This window comes from Neolamprologus multifasciatus, chromosome 15, assembly GCF_963576455.1.
Source record: "Neolamprologus multifasciatus chromosome 15, fNeoMul1.2, whole genome shotgun sequence".
Lineage (NCBI taxonomy): Eukaryota > Metazoa > Chordata > Actinopteri > Cichliformes > Cichlidae > Neolamprologus > Neolamprologus multifasciatus.
The window spans coordinates 5,956,766-5,974,053 of NC_140453.1; the positions used below are offsets into that span (position 1 = coordinate 5,956,766).

A 17,288-nucleotide genomic window follows, 5' to 3' on the forward strand; every position below is an offset into this window, starting at 1 on the left:
CAAAAAAAAAACTGAGTCGACTTCAGATGGAGGACGATCGTGCTGCAGCCCATCAGCATCAACACAGAGTGCCCGGAAAGGGTTTCCAGCCTTAAATTCCTGGGTGTGCACATAGACACAGACCTCCAATGGATCTCAAACACTTCAGCGGTTTTAAAGAAGGACAAACAGCATCTACATTTTCGGAGAATCCTCAGAATAATGTACCTGAAGATGGAGCTGCTGATCATCTTCTACCGTTGCTTCATTGAAAGTGTGCTGACATGTTGCATCTCTGTACGGTTCTCAGCTGCAACATGACACACAAAAAGGCACGTCAAAGGGTCAAGGGACATCCTCTTCACTCCCTGAAGGACCTGTGCAATGAAGAGTTATCTTATCTTATCCTTGAAAGCTTTGTTTCAATGACATCTAGTGGCAAAACACAAGACATCAAAACGGTGACTCAATAATCTTGCGCTGAGTGTAAATAGGGTTTGTATGAATTATATAAATACAATCTTGGAAAGGTGGACTGACTGGTAATTCGGACTGTTGATTCTGTAAACTTATGTAATGCAGTAAAGAAAGGGGATGTTTGTGTAACTAGAGAAGGGTGTGATTATCATTAGCAGCTGCAATGTTTTTAGCAGTGTCATCTTGAGGGAAGGGCAACACTACTGAAACTACTGTAGCCATGTCTGCATTGTCAAGCACATAATTGCAAATAACTCCAAGATATGTGTCCATAGTCAGGCTACTCCTTCTAAGTTTTCCAGCTTAGTCTTGACCTTGTTCTCCTCTTCATATTTTTTCCCCAGCATGTTCTTTAGTTCTTTTAATGCATGTCTAGATGGCAAAGTGTACGTGGGGTTGTCCAGGAGTCAACGACCACATGTGGAGAGCTACAGAAAGACCTGAAATCAGCAGGTACTAATTATTTAAGTGCCACGTTCACCATGCAAGACTCCATTGCTAAAGAAAAACCATGTTGAATCATGTTTAAAGTGTGCTGAAGAAAGGGAACTGCATGTCATACCAAAAGCACCATACCAGCAGTGACGTCTAGAGGCAGAAATATCATGGTGTGTGGTTGTGTTTCAATATGCAGCACTGGCATGCATCATATCACTGAAGGAAGGATGAATGGAAAAATGTGCCGAGACATTCTTGATAAAAATCTGCTGCCGTCTACGAGGAGGATAAGGATGAAATGAGGGTGGACGTTTCAGCAAAAAATGATCCCAAACACACAAGCAAGGAAACTCTCAGTTGGTTTGGGAGAAAGAAATTAAAGCTGTCATAATGGCCCAACCAATCACCTGAATCCAACTAAAAATCTATGGAAAGAACTAAAGCTCAGAGTTTATGAAAGGGGCACAAATAACCTTCAAGATCTGAAGACTGTGTGGAAGAATGGGCCAATAGAGCATATGACTAGTTCCTCCATAAGGAGGCATAAGGAGGTGTCTTTAAGCTATCATCACCAACAAAGGCTTTGTGACAAAGTATTAAATTAATTACTTTAAGCATGTTCAATACCTTTTCCCTGTGACTCATTATTAGACATAATCAATTTATGGACATCTGTTGTTTGATTTATTTGTATGTGTGGATCATATGGATTTTTATCAGCATCTGGTGAAAATTTCATGTCAATAGCACTTTGGAAAATTGTTGAAATGTTCAATACTTATTTTACCTATACCCCACCTCTTGAGAATATGTCGCTTTGACTGCTTGAAACAAATAAACAGAAAGCAATTCTTTTCTTTTATTACATTTTTTGTTTATTTTTTTATTTTATAGTGAAACATGACACCAAACTTACAACAAAACAAATGGCAGGAACAAGGCAGAGACTGAAACAAACAAAACAACATACATAATTACATATTATGTAATTAGAGTATGTGTACAATATCTTGCATATCCAAGTACATGCTGTGTACTTTGTGTATGTGTGAATGTAGGCAGATCCATCTAGAGATATAAATAGATAGATATACAGACAAATAGATAAATAAAAATGATGATAATAAGAATAGAGAATGTACATCAATCAGATTATTTTGCATTTTAATCCTACTGGATTTGTGTGCCTTTGCGGCCTAATGAATGTTTTTGCAGGTTTTTTCCTTTTAGTTTTGCTTTCATTTTTATTATTATTTTCACCATGTGTTCCACTCCACACGTCTGCCACAGCAGACTTGACAGAATTAATTGGTGACCTTGAAATGATTGGAGTTTTTCTGACTGAATAGAACTGAAACCCTTCCACTCAGGGTACGTGTCTTCATACGTTCATTTACATTTCAACTTCATTTTAAATTTCAAGGACTCCTTCCTTCTACCTCAAAAACAGAGACTGATCAAAACAGCTAACTGATCATCTGCAGAGGAAGAGTTTCACTCAGAATTCATAATTCATCACAGTTTAGAAACCGCATTAGTGAATGCAGTGGCGCCCCGGGCGAACACTTCCTCTGGCACACGCCCCCCCCCCCCCCCCCCCCCACACACACAAAACATATTAAGTATTGTACATTAACATTAAGCTGTTGTACACACACACACACACATATGAAGAGAGAGAGAGAGAGAGAGTATGCATAGTATGCAAACGGCTACCAAACAGCCATCATAATTTGTCATACAATAAGAACAGGACAAATCAACAATTGACAATGACTAATTAATATTAAAATCTGTAACATAATGTATTGTTTGGAGTTTAGTCTGTTACTGTTGCTATTTTTACCATTTCTTCTTGGACCAACCCACATAACCCACATAATTTCCTTAGGGATTAATAAAGTATTCTGATTCTGATTGTTTCAGGATGACCTGCCATTATCCAATCACACATCTGCTTACCTGTATCTTTTGCTCGTTTCTCCTCCTCTTCTTTTCTCCTTTTTCTAAACTGAGGACCTGATGGCTTTGAACTTTTCTTGTCCATCTTCCATTGGTTTTAATTTTGCACTCCAGTATGAACACCCATCCCTCAACCCGAGGATCACCACAAACATAACCTAATAGACCTACACCGTAGCTCACATAATTACTTTGTCTAGGGTGCATTTCTGAGATATCACACAACCCAGGATTCAAATCATGAATACATAATGGGCTTGGATTTACAACATTATGAATGAAATGTGCTCTATTTGGAAGCAGCCGGCCCCTCCCCTTTCGACGGCTTGTGTGTGAGACTTTGAATCATCAAACTGATCCCTTTACCCCTACCCCTTTATTTTCTTACTGTTCTTATATTTATTGCTTGTTTACTTGCACTGCTGTAACTGGAGCCTCGTCGTCTCGTCTCTCTGGACTCTACTGGACTGTAGCGGAGATGACAATAAAGTTTACTTTGACTTCAGCAGCAAGCAAGCGCACCGAGGGCTCTCGCGCTCACTTTTCGCGTACAGGATTTCGAAAAAACATTGGTGCAAATTATAAGTCTGTATCATAATATCTGGTGTTTTCGTGTTTGTTGGTTTGTTTTTATTTTGCGAGTTGGTTATCAGATGCTGCTCCAGCCAGAGACTCCCCCGCCGCCCCGCCCTTTCCTCCCTGTGCCGCAAGCAGCAGGCGCACCTCGCAAACGGAGTGCGCCCTTACTCCCAGCAAATGGGCGATAGAAAATCGATCAGTGTCTATGCCATTCCCAATATGCGGTGGCATGACGTCGGGGCAGCATGAGTACGAGCAATTTTTATTAATTTTTTTGCCGATGCCCGTGATGCCGCCCCGGGCAACCGCACATGTAAAAAGTATTCGCAGAGCAAAGAATCTATAATAAACATGCTTTATTTGAATAAATGTAGACGTAGCGCTTGCGGCTGATTTGAAAGCGAAAGTGGAATCGGAAAATAACTTGACAGCTTTATTCTTTTCGCTGCAGACTGCGGCATTTAAGGCTTAGAGAGTAAAAACGAAACATAAGAGCAGAAATGAAACTTCATACGTATACAAATTTGATATGAGATCAGCAAGAACAGTGTAGGAGTCCTGTTCTAGGATGAAATATTAAGAGCAACTGTTGTGAAGTTGTTTTGCTGCAAATAGAACGAAATAAGGAATAAAGTTGCGTCTAAATATGATATTATTTACGACTAAAACGCAAAGGGGAAACACAAAGACATTACATGCGATTAAAAAAATCTAACAGAAAAAAGAAAGAAACACAAGCAAAAAGACTTTTGGTCCTCGGAGAGGTCCGAGGGACCTTCCAGGACAGGTGACGCTATTTTCTGGAGAACATCTCCGGAGCAGGTTGGGTCACAACATAAGTTACCATATACCTCGCTAAGAAGCGAACCACGTTCGTAGTACAGAAAACCCAGTTAGCCAAAATTCAGGAGGAAGTCTGCATTGACTGTAAATCAAAATCTTGCTGACTAGTACCAACTCGGATAACGCCAGTTTCTGTGGATGAAACTTACCATGCGGGAAACCGTGCTTTAACGTGTTTATCACATTTTAAAAGAAGAAATTCTGTTTTATTCAACGAAAGAGCATTCAAAATGTGCAAAGTGCAATATATACCACATGTGTAAAAACATAGTTTCATATCACCCGTAGCATCAAGCTGTAGTGTGTATTCATTTATTTATTGTTTTCTAAATGTTAGGATACGCGTTGGTGTCTGTTCCCCTGATTGGATAGCAATTCTATGCGGGCCGTCCTACCGTTACCTGCAACTTCCTGTGACGCAAGCTCCTTTGACATACATATATAATGAACTTCTGAATTACAGACACACAGTGTGGATGAAGTCTGCATTGACTGTAAGCGTCGCAAGGGTTCATGTAGCGCGTAGGTCAACAGGAGAGGTTTACCAGCACAAACAGAGAAAATACTATTAGCAAGATTCGTGACTGTAACAGAGAGAGGCACGTTACAAGCTAGCTAATGGTAGCTAAGATAAACGTTATCTGATATTATCATTTAGCAGTGATCCATCAGCTAGATAAAACGCTTAGGTACACGTTTTGGAAACGTTAAAGTAAAGGTTGTTTGGGGAAAAGCTGAGAAAGAAAGAAATACATCGAGAACCTTCTGGTGTGCTTTAGATATTATTGATGGACTTCATTGCTGGATGCTTAGGAGGTAAGTCACTCACCACTTCTGTTCGTTATTACCGTGTCAGATACCCACTGTGGTTCCTGATATTTGTCATGGTAGCAAACCATCAAAACACCAAGCAGCTAAAAAAACTATCATACATAAATCACATGTGTATGTAAAACGTATTTAAAAAGATATGATTATATACTCTCTCTCTCTCTCTTTCTCTCTTTCTCTCTCTCTCTCTCTCTCTCTCTCTCTCTCACACACACACACACACCTATCTGTCTATCTATCTATCTATCTATCTATCTATCTATCTATCTATCTATCTGTGTGTGTGTGTGTGTGTGTGTGTGTGTGTGTATTTAGAAACGACTACTGTGATGTGTGTGCATGTGTAAAAAATGCATATATACATTTAAAAAAAACTAACTTACTATGATGTTTTTGTTTGTGTGCATGCACACACATAATGTGTGATTATGTGAAGTACTAAATATTGTAGTTTCACTTTCACTAATGGTATGACACTGAAGTTTTCCTTCGCTTCTAAGTAGAAACTGCATTACTGAGCCTCATTTTATTAATGCCTCTTCCACCGATTGATTGGGTTCATTTATGGATGTAGATGTGGTTAACTCACTTCAGTGTGTTCCAGAATTATTATTCAGTAGCTTAAATTAACTTCTTCTGTACTAATTAATGTATGGCAGAATGTGATTGAGTTTGCCTGAAATATACTGTACCTTTCGAGGCTTGAAAGACAGAGAAACATTTGTCGTTTTGCTGCAAGTAAATTCTAGTTATAAATGTATGCCAACTTTCTTTATGGCTCCCTTGTGCCACTTGTTTAGCTCAGTGAGAAGTGAAAGCACCCAAGCAGTGCCACAAGCACCCAAGCAGTGCCACAAGCTCCACCAGTCTTTCCTGCTAAAAAGGGCTTGGCTGTTTCCAAACCATACACAACCTTTTACAGTCCAATTTTATTTTTTGTTGTGTTTAAAGTGAGTCACGTGGAAGATCATGTGCTTTCCCATATTTAGGGAGCCATCTAAAAACAAATTGGAAGTTGGCTACTGCAGTTTCAGAATGTTTGTGTTCAAGTTTATCTGAAAAAAAAAAAAGATAATATCTGCATGTCTGTGAAGGTTCTCAGTCATCCAGGTCATCGTAGTCTAAGGAGCTTGGAAAGAAAAGCTAAAACTATGAACACATCCCTACTGTTTTTTTGTTTTCTAATATTCTTGTTGCATTGAGGTCAGTGACTGCTCATCATTGTGTTATGTCTGATTTGGTGCGTTTCCCAGCTTACAACTGGAACTGAGCTCCCAGGAGCTCGTTTTACAAACAGGTCAAGTGACAAAGCAGGTGATTATGCAGGATTAGTACACTCTGTTTGTTTACCACGGTGCTACACATGGTTGATTAACATACATGTGTGTTTTCTAAACAGTTATTATAGTATTATGTTTGCTAAACTGGTTCTCAATTGCATTTTTTTCATCTCAAACCATAGAATAAGCAAGTATTTGCAAAAACGAGATGGGATATGTCATTTGTTATTTGACTTAAAATATATATATGTAAACATAGATGAACATGTAGTAGTATATGTTTTTATTTATATTTTGTGAAGGGGGGACCCCCCCCCCCAAAAAAAAAAAAAAAAAAAAAAAAAAATATATATATATATATATATATATATATATATATATATATATATGTATATATATAATTTTTTTTTTTTTTTTTTTTTTTTTTTTACTGATACCCTCTTGGATTGCTGTACAGGTACGTTATCTAGTGAAGGTTTCCTATATTAAAACTGAATGATGTTTGTCACCAGTTCAAGAGATATAATCAGCACGTGTTACAACATAGGCTCAGGTGAAAAATTCAAGCTGGCATCACAACATTAGTATGTGCTTTACAGGCCCAGATTATGCAACATTCAAAGGCATGCTAAAGAAAGCTTTAGAGAGTGTTGATGCTCATAGAGGTGGCGCTGAAGAGGCGATGGCAGTAGACTCTAAAATGACGCAACTGCAGCAAGAGTTTTTGAGCTTCAAAAACTGGTCAAGTGGGCCATATGGGTTATAAAGACTGCTTTAAATAGAAACATATGAATAATAAATGAATAGCTACATATGAATTGCAGGATATCTCATGTGTAATCAGAGAGGGCCTCTCTCAGGGTTTCCTATTTTTGCTCCAGTTTGCTCCAGATTAAAACCAAATGATTAGTCCAGTATTGTTTCATTGTCTGCAGGTGCGGCTGGAGTGTTGGTTGGACACCCATTTGACACAGTAAAGGTAGGTAATAACAACGTTTTTGCCATTTTTTCCCGTTTTTTTTCTTCCCCCACTCTCTCTACTTGCATGTTTTAAAAATGAAATCAGTTGCTTATAATGTGTAAAACGTGCATGATTCTAGTCTTCCAGTGTTGAGGTGATCATTCCAAACATCTTGTCTTTCAGGTAAGACTGCAGGTCCAGAGTGCTGATAAACCTCTATATCGTGGGACTTTCCACTGCTTCCAGTCCATCATACGTCAGGAGTCGGTATGTGGATTTCTTTAGTCGTTCATTTTCTTCATATTATCCAGTGCAGGGTTGGAGCCTACCTGAGTTCTCATAGGGAAAGAGGCGGGGAACATGCTGGACAGGTTACCAATCTATCGCAGGGCGTGCAGATTGCTTTACAGATCAATCTAATGCTAGTATGCAGTAATAATATGATTACAGAGATCATGGTTATATATTATAGGTTTGCTTATTAGATTAAAGTCAATAAAGTCAAAGTGATGTGTAGACTTAAGTGATGCTTGATTCTTTTTCACACACTGACATAGGGATGGGTATCGAAAACCGGTTCTTGTTGAGAACCGGTTCCCACTGTTTCAATTCCTTGGAATTGTTTGCCATTTTTGCAAACGATTCCCTTATCGATTCCAGTCGCCCCGAATGACATCACCACGTTACGGAGCGTCATTTACCTGGCAGGAAACACGGCGCCTAAGCGGCTCAAACGCTCAAAAGTTTGGTTATACTTTACGAGAACGGATGACAACAGGGCAGCTTGCAATACTTGCAAAGTAGATATTTCATTTAAGGGAGGAAACACTACGAATATGAAAAAGCATTTGCTCACAAAACACGCGATGACCTTAAATGAATGTCGTGTTTTTAATTCCGCTCCGGACTCGTGAATCTCAACCCAGCAGCAGCGGTAACGTTTGCACGTCCTCTCCCGTTAATGCGGCAGGTAAATAATCAACTAACAGTGCATATTATGTTAGCGCGATCTGCCTTATTACAAAACCTGCCATTACTGTGCATTTAGGTGACCATGATGAGAGAGACAGACAGAGTCTGGCTCAGATGCTGGCAGTTCTCGCTGCAGTCTACCGGTAGCGTCTCCTTTCAGGCCAGGATAGACGAATGTCACCGAGCAGTGACTAAGTTTGTGGTCAAAGGTTTGCACCCATTTGCCACAGCAGATGCCCCTGATTTTCGGTAAGTGAATGTGTTTAATTGTAGGCAGGGACATTACTGGATATTCTTGTGTAATTGCTACAGAATAATTTATATTATACTTTGTTATTGCTACAGAAGAATATTTATTTTATTATTTTACATTTACAATTTTTTTTCCTGGGGACCCTGTGACACCCCATTGAAGAGCTGTAGGCTGTGGATCTCTTAAGATGTCACTGTTGGGTTTGTAAGGCCATGTTACTCCTAAATTTTTATCTTGTTCAAAGAGAAGATATAAAACAAAGTTCTAAGCTAATCGACCTTTGTGATCTCTTTTTTTTAAAATAAGAATCGATAAGAGAATCGATAAAGAATTGAATCGTTAAACAGAATCGAAAATGGAATCGGAATCGTGAAAATCTTATCAATACCCATCCCTACATTAACACCAGGCAGTGTTAGGAGAACCAGAGTGGGTCATTGTCCAAAGGTGCACTTTCTCACGTGTAACACACAGCAAGAGACACTGGCCCCATTGGGTAACACACACGTCTGAAAATGGCTTTGGTTTTAGGGGCCATTTTAACCACACTTCCCATCAGAATGGTGCTATGTTTTTACTTTCACCGTAATTACTTCACAGATTTTCCCTAAATGATCATATTTTCTTCTTTAGGATTCAGGATACTGTTGGAAATATATATAAAATGGTCATACGATTTGTTATGCAAATGCCTGTTATCAGTCTCAATGTGGTTCTGCAGGCTGCTTTATCACAGGGAATGGGATGTAGAAAATAATTAACTGCCTTGAAAGATAAAGCAACTTATGGCTCTTGCCATCACTTTATAAGATGTAATGTAGCATTTTTTTATTCTGACCCTTCTGGTTGTCAAAGAGAAAAAACTGTTCAAACTGAGATCAGGGAAGTAATGCCAAGTAGGGGTGGGTTTTTATAATCGATTTATCGATTAAAATCGATTCTGGCTTGGATAACGTAAAATCGATTCATTAAAATCCTGAATCGATTTTTTAATATAAATTTATTTTGCCCGAAATGCCAGAATCTCTGGTGAAATCTCACAAAATTTCAACAACCACCAAACAGCTAAGACAGTAAATGAGAGCAGGAACACGGATTCTGCACAAAGACTTAAACACACAGCGCGACCTGCGGATCAGAATCAGTTAGATGTCGCCTTTCTCACGGTCGGGGCTGAAAGCCGACAGCTGCTGATTCTGATCTGTCGGCGGGTCCGCGCTTTGTGTTCACGCCCTTTATGCGCTGATTCTAAAGCTGTTAGTTTGATCTCTCTCCAAACAATATCTCCAAACTACGCTTCACATAAACATCGTCATGAATTCCCTCTGACTTTTACTGTTTTGCTTCGACCACGATGCTCTCTCTCTCTCTCTCTCTCTCTGTACTGTTTTCTGCATTAATCGCTTGCTTGTTACGCACAAGTCTACCGTTGTTTACAGGCTGTCGGCCGCTGTTTTTTTTTCCCTTTTACAATTTTCCGAAAAGAAAACCTATTTTTTGCCGTTCAATACTGAACCAATTTAAACTTTTATTTATTAAATTATGCAAAATGCAAAACGCTTAGCCGAGTCTCTAATAAAACCGCTGTAACTTCAGAGGTAATGTTCATGTGTTGATTAATGGTTTTCTTTCGTTTTTGATGTACTGCAGAATATTTTTATAAAATCACAGGCCAGGAAAATCACCTTCATGTTTTTCTGTGTTTTATCTTCAGCTACTTTGACACAAAGGCATCTGCTTTGACGCTCACACCTTTGATAAAGTCTTGCGTGTGTCAGCTTCCTTTTTATAGATACAAAAATTTGTAAATGCACTGATCTGAATTATAATATTTCTGACGGTCAAAATTTCCCAGATTCAAATCGAATTAAATCAAATCGTGGATCGAATCGATTCAGGACCTTGTGAATCGGAATTGAATCTATTCTAGAAATCAGTGACGATACCCAGCCCTAATGACAAGTGTAGATAAGTTCCTCATTGTGATGAAGGAACAACATATTATAGGTCTGGGATATGCAAAAGCTATCAAGAATACATATAGGCTTTAATTTATAGTGTTAGCTTGAAGTATATGGGCTTCTGTGAAAACAGAACATGCGAGTTAACCTGTTTTTTATTTATTTTTTTAATGATTATTAAAATTATTATTGGGTATTAATGCTATTTAAAATTAAGTAACAAGGAAAAAACAGAAACTGTTTCATTAAAACCCTTTTTATCTTTTACCCTGATTTCATTTTATCGTGATGTGTTACTGTATGTCTTATCTTTCACCCTTACCACAGGTATTTGGCTTGTATAAAGGCATTGGATCCCCCATCATGGGCCTTACATTCATCAATGCTATAGTGTTTGGTGTTCAGGGAAATACAATGCGATGGCTGGGGGAAGACACCCCAAGGAACCAGTTCCTTGCTGGTGCTACAGCGGGAGCCATCCAGACTGTGGTCTGCTGCCCCATGGAGCTGGCCAAAACCCGCATGCAAATGCAGGGTACTGGGGTAAAGACGGGCTATAAAAAGATGTATAAGAACTCCTTTGACTGTTTGCTACGCATTTACAAACACGAGGGTCTGCGGGGTGTAAACAGGGGCATGGTTACTACACTTGTCCGTGAAACACCTGCCTTCGGGGTTTACTTCCTGTCGTATGATTTGCTGACTCGCAGCCTCGGCTGTGAGCCAGATGCCCGCTTTTTGATTCCCAAACTGCTCTTTGCTGGGGGTATGGCAGGCGTCACGTGTTGGGTCTGCAACTATCCCGTAGATGTGATCAAATCACGACTCCAAGCAGATGGGGTGGGTGGTGTGAACCAGTACAGCAGCATTGCTGACTGTATCCGGCAGAGTGTCAGAAAAGAGGGTTACATGGTGTTTACTCGAGGCCTCACTCCCACACTGCTAAGAGCCTTCCCTGTGAATGCTGCCACTTTTGCTACCGTCACCCTCTTCCTCATGTACGCGCAAGGTGAGGACAGAAGGCCTAAAGACTGTGAGCCGGCCCCGACACAGACAGAGGAGCTGACCCGGCCCACCAACCTGTGACAGCATACAGTGCTCATCCTCAACCCAGGCACTTTAGAAGAATACACCAAAACAAAATATATATTCACACTTTTTGTTACTCTGACTTGGTTTCGCATCACATCAGCCATTCCTTGTTTTGAATCCAAATATACTTATACTTTATATCAGCACTTTTTATTTTCTATGGAGCAAAAAGGAGAGCAAAACATCTTTACTTTTAGCAATAATTTAAGTTTAGTGTTTGCTTCTGTAGATGCAGAAGTTGATATACCTCTAATAAGGTGGGGGAAATAGAAGCTGACAGATTCATGACAGCTTTTGAAATGACCTCATCCTTTGAATTATTTTGTATAAAAGAAAAGGATTTGTTACTTAGCCACAAACCTGTCAGTATGGCTAGATTGTGTGTATGGTATAGGCACTGGAAATTAATATCTCTATTTACATATATCTTCAAATTTGCAGCGTTTATCTGGATTTAAATATTCCAGAGAATCTTTTTTTAATGTAGATCTAAAGAAGTTCTCCTGCCTTATAAAACGGGTTTTCTTTGTGTGAGGAAGCTAAAGCACATGTTTGTACCTGAAGTGTATCCTCTGGAGATTTGGGCGAGTAACAGGGAGCCAATGTAGCGTGTGATAAGCGTGCACAACTTTTCACATCTAAACTGCTTTCAAACCAAAAACCATCACAGCTTCGGTCTCATCCATTGCACGATTAGCCCGTGCAGCACATGCCAGTATCGATGCAAGCAAAAAGCATCAGGTCTAACAGCTCTTCAGGGATCGAATGAAAAACGTCTGGGTGTGAATCGAGATTGCGGTCGCCGTTTTTGTTTTATTGTTTTGCCTGTGCGTGTTGTGTTCTTCCAAATAATATCAAGTTTTATTATTGTTACTCACTGCTGTGTTAAAGGTCTAGTATAAAACCTTGCTATTGTGTTTGTCATTATCTTCTTTTTAAAGGTGATTTTAAGTGTGTGCCTGATATTCAAGGCCAGATATTCATGCTGGGGCACTTTAAAGAAATCTGCAAAGAATTGCATTTCTGAAACCAACAAATAACACAAGATTGAGGATGTTCGTGTGAATGTGTTACTGCAGGCGTGCGGCTTCATGTTTTACTCTAGGTCAGGGATATCAAAGTCATTTTACATTGAGGGCCACACGCAGTCCACTTTCATATTAAATGGGCCGGACAAGTGACACTCCACTTTCTGTTTAACTGCACATTTAATCTATGAGATATTAATATGAAATAAAGAAGTGCAATTTCAACAGAACCTGTTTTTCTAAGTTGTAAATGTGCAAATTACAGAAAACATTCTGGTAGCTCACTGAACACACTGTACCGTATTTATAAAACCTAAAGCTTTTATTGATTAATGAAATTCTTTTTGTTTTAACTGAAATTTCTATAACAGGAACCTCTGTTATTTAATTGTTTAGCTATTACTTAACTACTTTGGTATAGTATGAATGACTGTGGGGGAGGTCTTTATCAGCAGGAAAGGCTTAAAACGTATAAAAAAATAAAGTTAATCCAAAAATGTGTGCCCTTCGTGATAGTTTCTAAAGTCAGCCAGAGACCAGCTGTCTTTGCTGGGCCAATTTTAGGCCCCGGGCCTTATGTTTGACACCCCTGCTCTAGGTGATTTATTGCACTTTGGTGTTCTTCTGACTTTGTCTTGTTTCAGGGAAAACAGATCCAGATTTCTTTAACCAGAACTGCCTTTGAGCTCTGGTGGTGTAACATCCTTTGCTGAATGAAGCAAACACATTTAAAAGAAGAAATTTTGGATCAGTGTTCATGTTTAAATGTAAACGTTGCTATGAAATCGAGGTTTTCTTCTCAATAAGGGGATATTTTTCTGTCAGTCTTGTCAGACTCCAATCAAAGCTTTTTCAAGCTTTTAAGTTCTCACACTGGCAGCAAATTAAACCCAACGTGTTTTGCATTAAAACAATCTACTTACCTGCAGCTGCACTAATTCCACGTTTGTTGAATGTAACACACCTGTTTTGATGTGGAGGTCTTTTATTTTGAGAGTTTAAGTATTTTTGGGGAATCCTTCAGTGATGCTTCACTTAAACAGAGTTGTGTTGTGTTGTGTTGTGGCAGTGATGAATGAAAGCATGATTGCCATGTATGCAAAAGTTGCTTTTGTTTAACTCTATATTCAACTTCTCAAACAGCGACTGTTATCTGGGGCTACAAAGTACATCTGAAGCATATTATATGACAAATATTAAATTTATTTATTCCAGCTCTTTGAAAGATGCAATACTTACAGGATATAAATCTGATAATGCAGGATTGTTTTGAAGTGACTGGTTAAATATATATTATATGTTTTTTATTCTAAAGTAATAATGCAGTGCAATGCCTTGAATGTCCATGTTTAACTTTAAACTGTCTTTAATCAGTTTAAGGCACCTGGTGTATTTTCACAAAAAAACTGAGATGTGATATTTTTGTCATGCAGAACGTATTTGTCTATTTTGGCAATAAAGATCTGTACAACTGGGTAAATAAAAATAATTTCAATAGCTGCTTGTTTCTTTTGTCTCAGTCTTCTTAATGCAGTTTTTCATCTTTACTTTACACCAACAGTCACCTCAAGATACTTTATACTGTAAGGTAAAGACCCTACAATAATAGACCCCTGACAACCAGACAATACTGCTTGTGTGTTGTGCGATTAGCACATATGCATTTTCTCAACAGTAATAATCACACCTCTTCTTTACTTGAGTTGGAGATATAGGTTTCAAGGGCCAAACCCGATTTGATCAAAGTGTAATTGAAATACTACTACATTAAATACAACAACAAATACTTTACACATTCTTTCAGGCTTCAGTGTTGAATTAAAAAACAACGACAACAACCTGCATTTACACTGACTCGTCACTAGATGACAACCTACCTTTGTTTTGAGAAGTTTACATCCACTCATCTGTGCATGAATGTAATTCTGTTTTCTTTTTAAATTTCTTTGAATTTTCTTTTTTCCAGAAAAACTAAAAAACGAGAATTGGGTGCACAAATTTATTTTGGGATTTCTCTAATCCACAATAGATCAAGAGTATAGATGCGGGCTCAAATATATACAAATCCTCCCCTAAATCTTTAATAAGTGATGCTGAAGGTCACAGCTAGACTGGCCGTGGAAGATTCCGGGGAATTGCCCGATGGTGATTTTTTGTAGCGGTATAAACAATGAAATGTGGTGGATTGGGCAATTGGTCTTGATCGACTCTGGGCTGGAACAGCCAAGGACCCTCCCCCTTGCTTGGCCAAGGGCGCTGAAAGCAGTCTTATCACAGTCAAACAGAAGAAAATGGTATTGAGGTGAAAAGGAACGTGATTTGTCCCGTACTTCAGCTAGACTGAAAAATAAGACAGTGCTTGAATTATTCTGTCTTCTTCTCTCAGTCTTTCCCCATCCCTCTCCTGTTGCTACTGATCAATGATCAGCTGATCGGCTTTTCTGATGCCCATGTCTTGTTTGTTTATCGCCCGCTTTGCGTCAGAAAGAGGAAGCCAGCAGAGATCGCGCTAAACAACACGTTTAAGTTTGATAAGCTGTTGTTAGAATTTATTTTATATTACTTTCTAGTATCAGCTGATGTTTGCTGGACCCATGTCCGTAAACGCTGCTGGTCCTAGTATCGGTTTTGATGTCTTGTGAGAGGAAAATATGAAGATGAAACCAGGAGATGTCCTTACTGAGCTGAGCAGGTGATGGAGAAACAGGTTTATCTTTTAGGTGACATGAATGAGTTGAAGGGAAGTTATGAATTGTTTCTGAGAGACAAATAACACCAGGATCCTTTTCTAAGTAGCTGACAGCTGGTAACTGTGCAGGGGCGTGTCTAGCAGAGTTTTCCCAGGGCGGCAGGTAGGGCATTAACAGGGAAAGGGGGGCACAAAGAAATACTTTTCTTTCTTATTCTTATTTAAAATGTCTAGCTTTTATTAAATAATTATCTGATGTAAAATGTATAGAAATCATACATATATGCCAACAAGACTGTTTTTTTTGTTTTGTTTTTTTCATTCAAAGGCTTTTTATTGTTTTTCCTATAATGCCTGGTGGGCCGGTCTCTAGTCAAAATGCCAGGGCCAATTTTTGTGGCATTCCAGCCCTGCTGAAGGTTCAACAAAGTCAATAAAGTTGACAGGGCTGATGCATATTAACCTTTTAGTGATCGTGATTGAGTACAAGTTGTAGCGTCTCTTTGCCTGCATGAAAAAGGACTGTTTTGACCAATAGACAGAACAATAAGAAAGTGCAAGGAACTCTGTGAAGATCTAAGACAAACAAGTTAGAAAAGGTCCCTTTCATTTCTAAACAACTGTAAATTCCAAGATCATCAGTTTAAACAATTGCAATTAGAAGTTATTTGGATGTAACTTTGCCAAGGTTATAGAGCCAGACTGTCATCCTTTTATGAGGAAACTGATTAGGATGTTCAGGAACTACTCAGGAACCACCAAGGCTCAATCCTTCAATAAAAACATCCTGAAAATGTGTTAAACCTAAAGTGTAAAGAGTAGAAGCTACAGATATTTGTGTAAAAATATAGGGAGTGAAATTAAAATTAAATACTCAAGTAAAGTACAGATACCTGGAAATTCTCCTTAGGTACAGTAATGAAGTATTTGTACTTCATTACTTTGCACCTCTATAAATTCAGCATCTGTTCCTTTAGCTAGCAGACACATTGTGCAATAAACTCTGCAGAAAGTTTGTTTGTTTTCCTGATATCTGTTGCTCTGCTTGCACTCACTCCTCTTCTGCAGTGGTAGTTGGATGCTGAAGTGCCACGACCACAACTTATCGACATCAGCACTTAAAACTCTGTTTCAAATCCCTCCAGTCCACTTTCACGCCCGAGTGTTACACTATAAATGACACATAAATCATGCAGTGATGGATATTTTAATTTAAACTTTCACATTGTTTTTCAAACTATATCTAAACTCTAACCGATTACCAAATGCAGAGAAAATTACATTTCAGGATAACAACAAGAAGAGAAGTTGAACTAACCGTCTGACACTGAGGGCGACACAAGGTTGTGGATGAGGAGCTAAAACTTGAACAAGGAAACAGTTACACCGTAGTAAACCATCATAAACAGTTTTGTCACATCTGTTTAACAAAACCAAACCAATGGCTGATAAAAACTAGCACTAATACATCATTACAGAATAACATCTGTATATTTATTTAAGTAGAATGTGGTAGAAATATATAATTTCATATTAAAGGTATTTGCATAATTTTTTATCCAGAACAGATCTACTTATACCACGGACATAAAAACAATAAACAAATACATAAAACTAAATGAAAGCCACAGTTTAAGAGTAACAAGGGAAGCAAAACACCTAAAGACACAAAAGTGAATACAAAATAAAACACAAAATGCACACTTGTGATGTTATAGTTAAAAACACAAAACAAAAAAAACCTTGGATGTTTTAATTTTTATTGACCTCAGTCGACACTGTCATGAGTTCAAGGTAAAGTGTGAACCAGAATTTATAAAAAGCTAGAGAGAATCTTAGTGCTTAGAGAATCCAACTGCATGGATTACATCCATTACAAAGGAAAGACAAATTGTGCAGAGTATCATTTTATTTCTTTTATCTCCACCTGTTAATCCATTCTT

At 38.5% G+C, this 17,288-nt stretch overlaps 1 protein-coding gene across 3 annotated transcripts; it reads left to right on the forward strand.

Annotated features, from left to right (window-relative positions):
* Positions 1–4,671: 4,671 nt before the first annotated feature.
* Positions 4,672–14,157, forward strand: LOC146501399 (mitochondrial basic amino acids transporter-like). 3 transcript variants are annotated; one of them, XM_085133266.1, is made up of 4 exons: positions 4,674–5,094; positions 7,325–7,368; positions 7,534–7,617; positions 10,864–14,157. In XM_085133266.1, the coding sequence occupies exons 1-4, from the start codon at positions 5,067–5,069 to the stop codon at positions 11,620–11,622; spliced, it is 915 nt and encodes a 304-aa protein (XP_084989392.1). In that variant the 5' UTR covers positions 4,674–5,066; the 3' UTR covers positions 11,623–14,157. The 3 variants fall into 3 exon arrangements, with proteins under 3 accessions (XP_084989393.1, XP_084989392.1, XP_084989394.1); XM_085133267.1 differs by lacking the exon at positions 7,534–7,617 and having other exon boundaries at positions 4,672–5,094; XM_085133268.1 differs by lacking the exons at positions 4,674–5,094; positions 7,325–7,368; positions 7,534–7,617 and adding an exon at positions 7,631–9,477 and having other exon boundaries at positions 10,544–14,157.
* Positions 14,158–17,288: the final 3,131 nt, after the last annotated feature.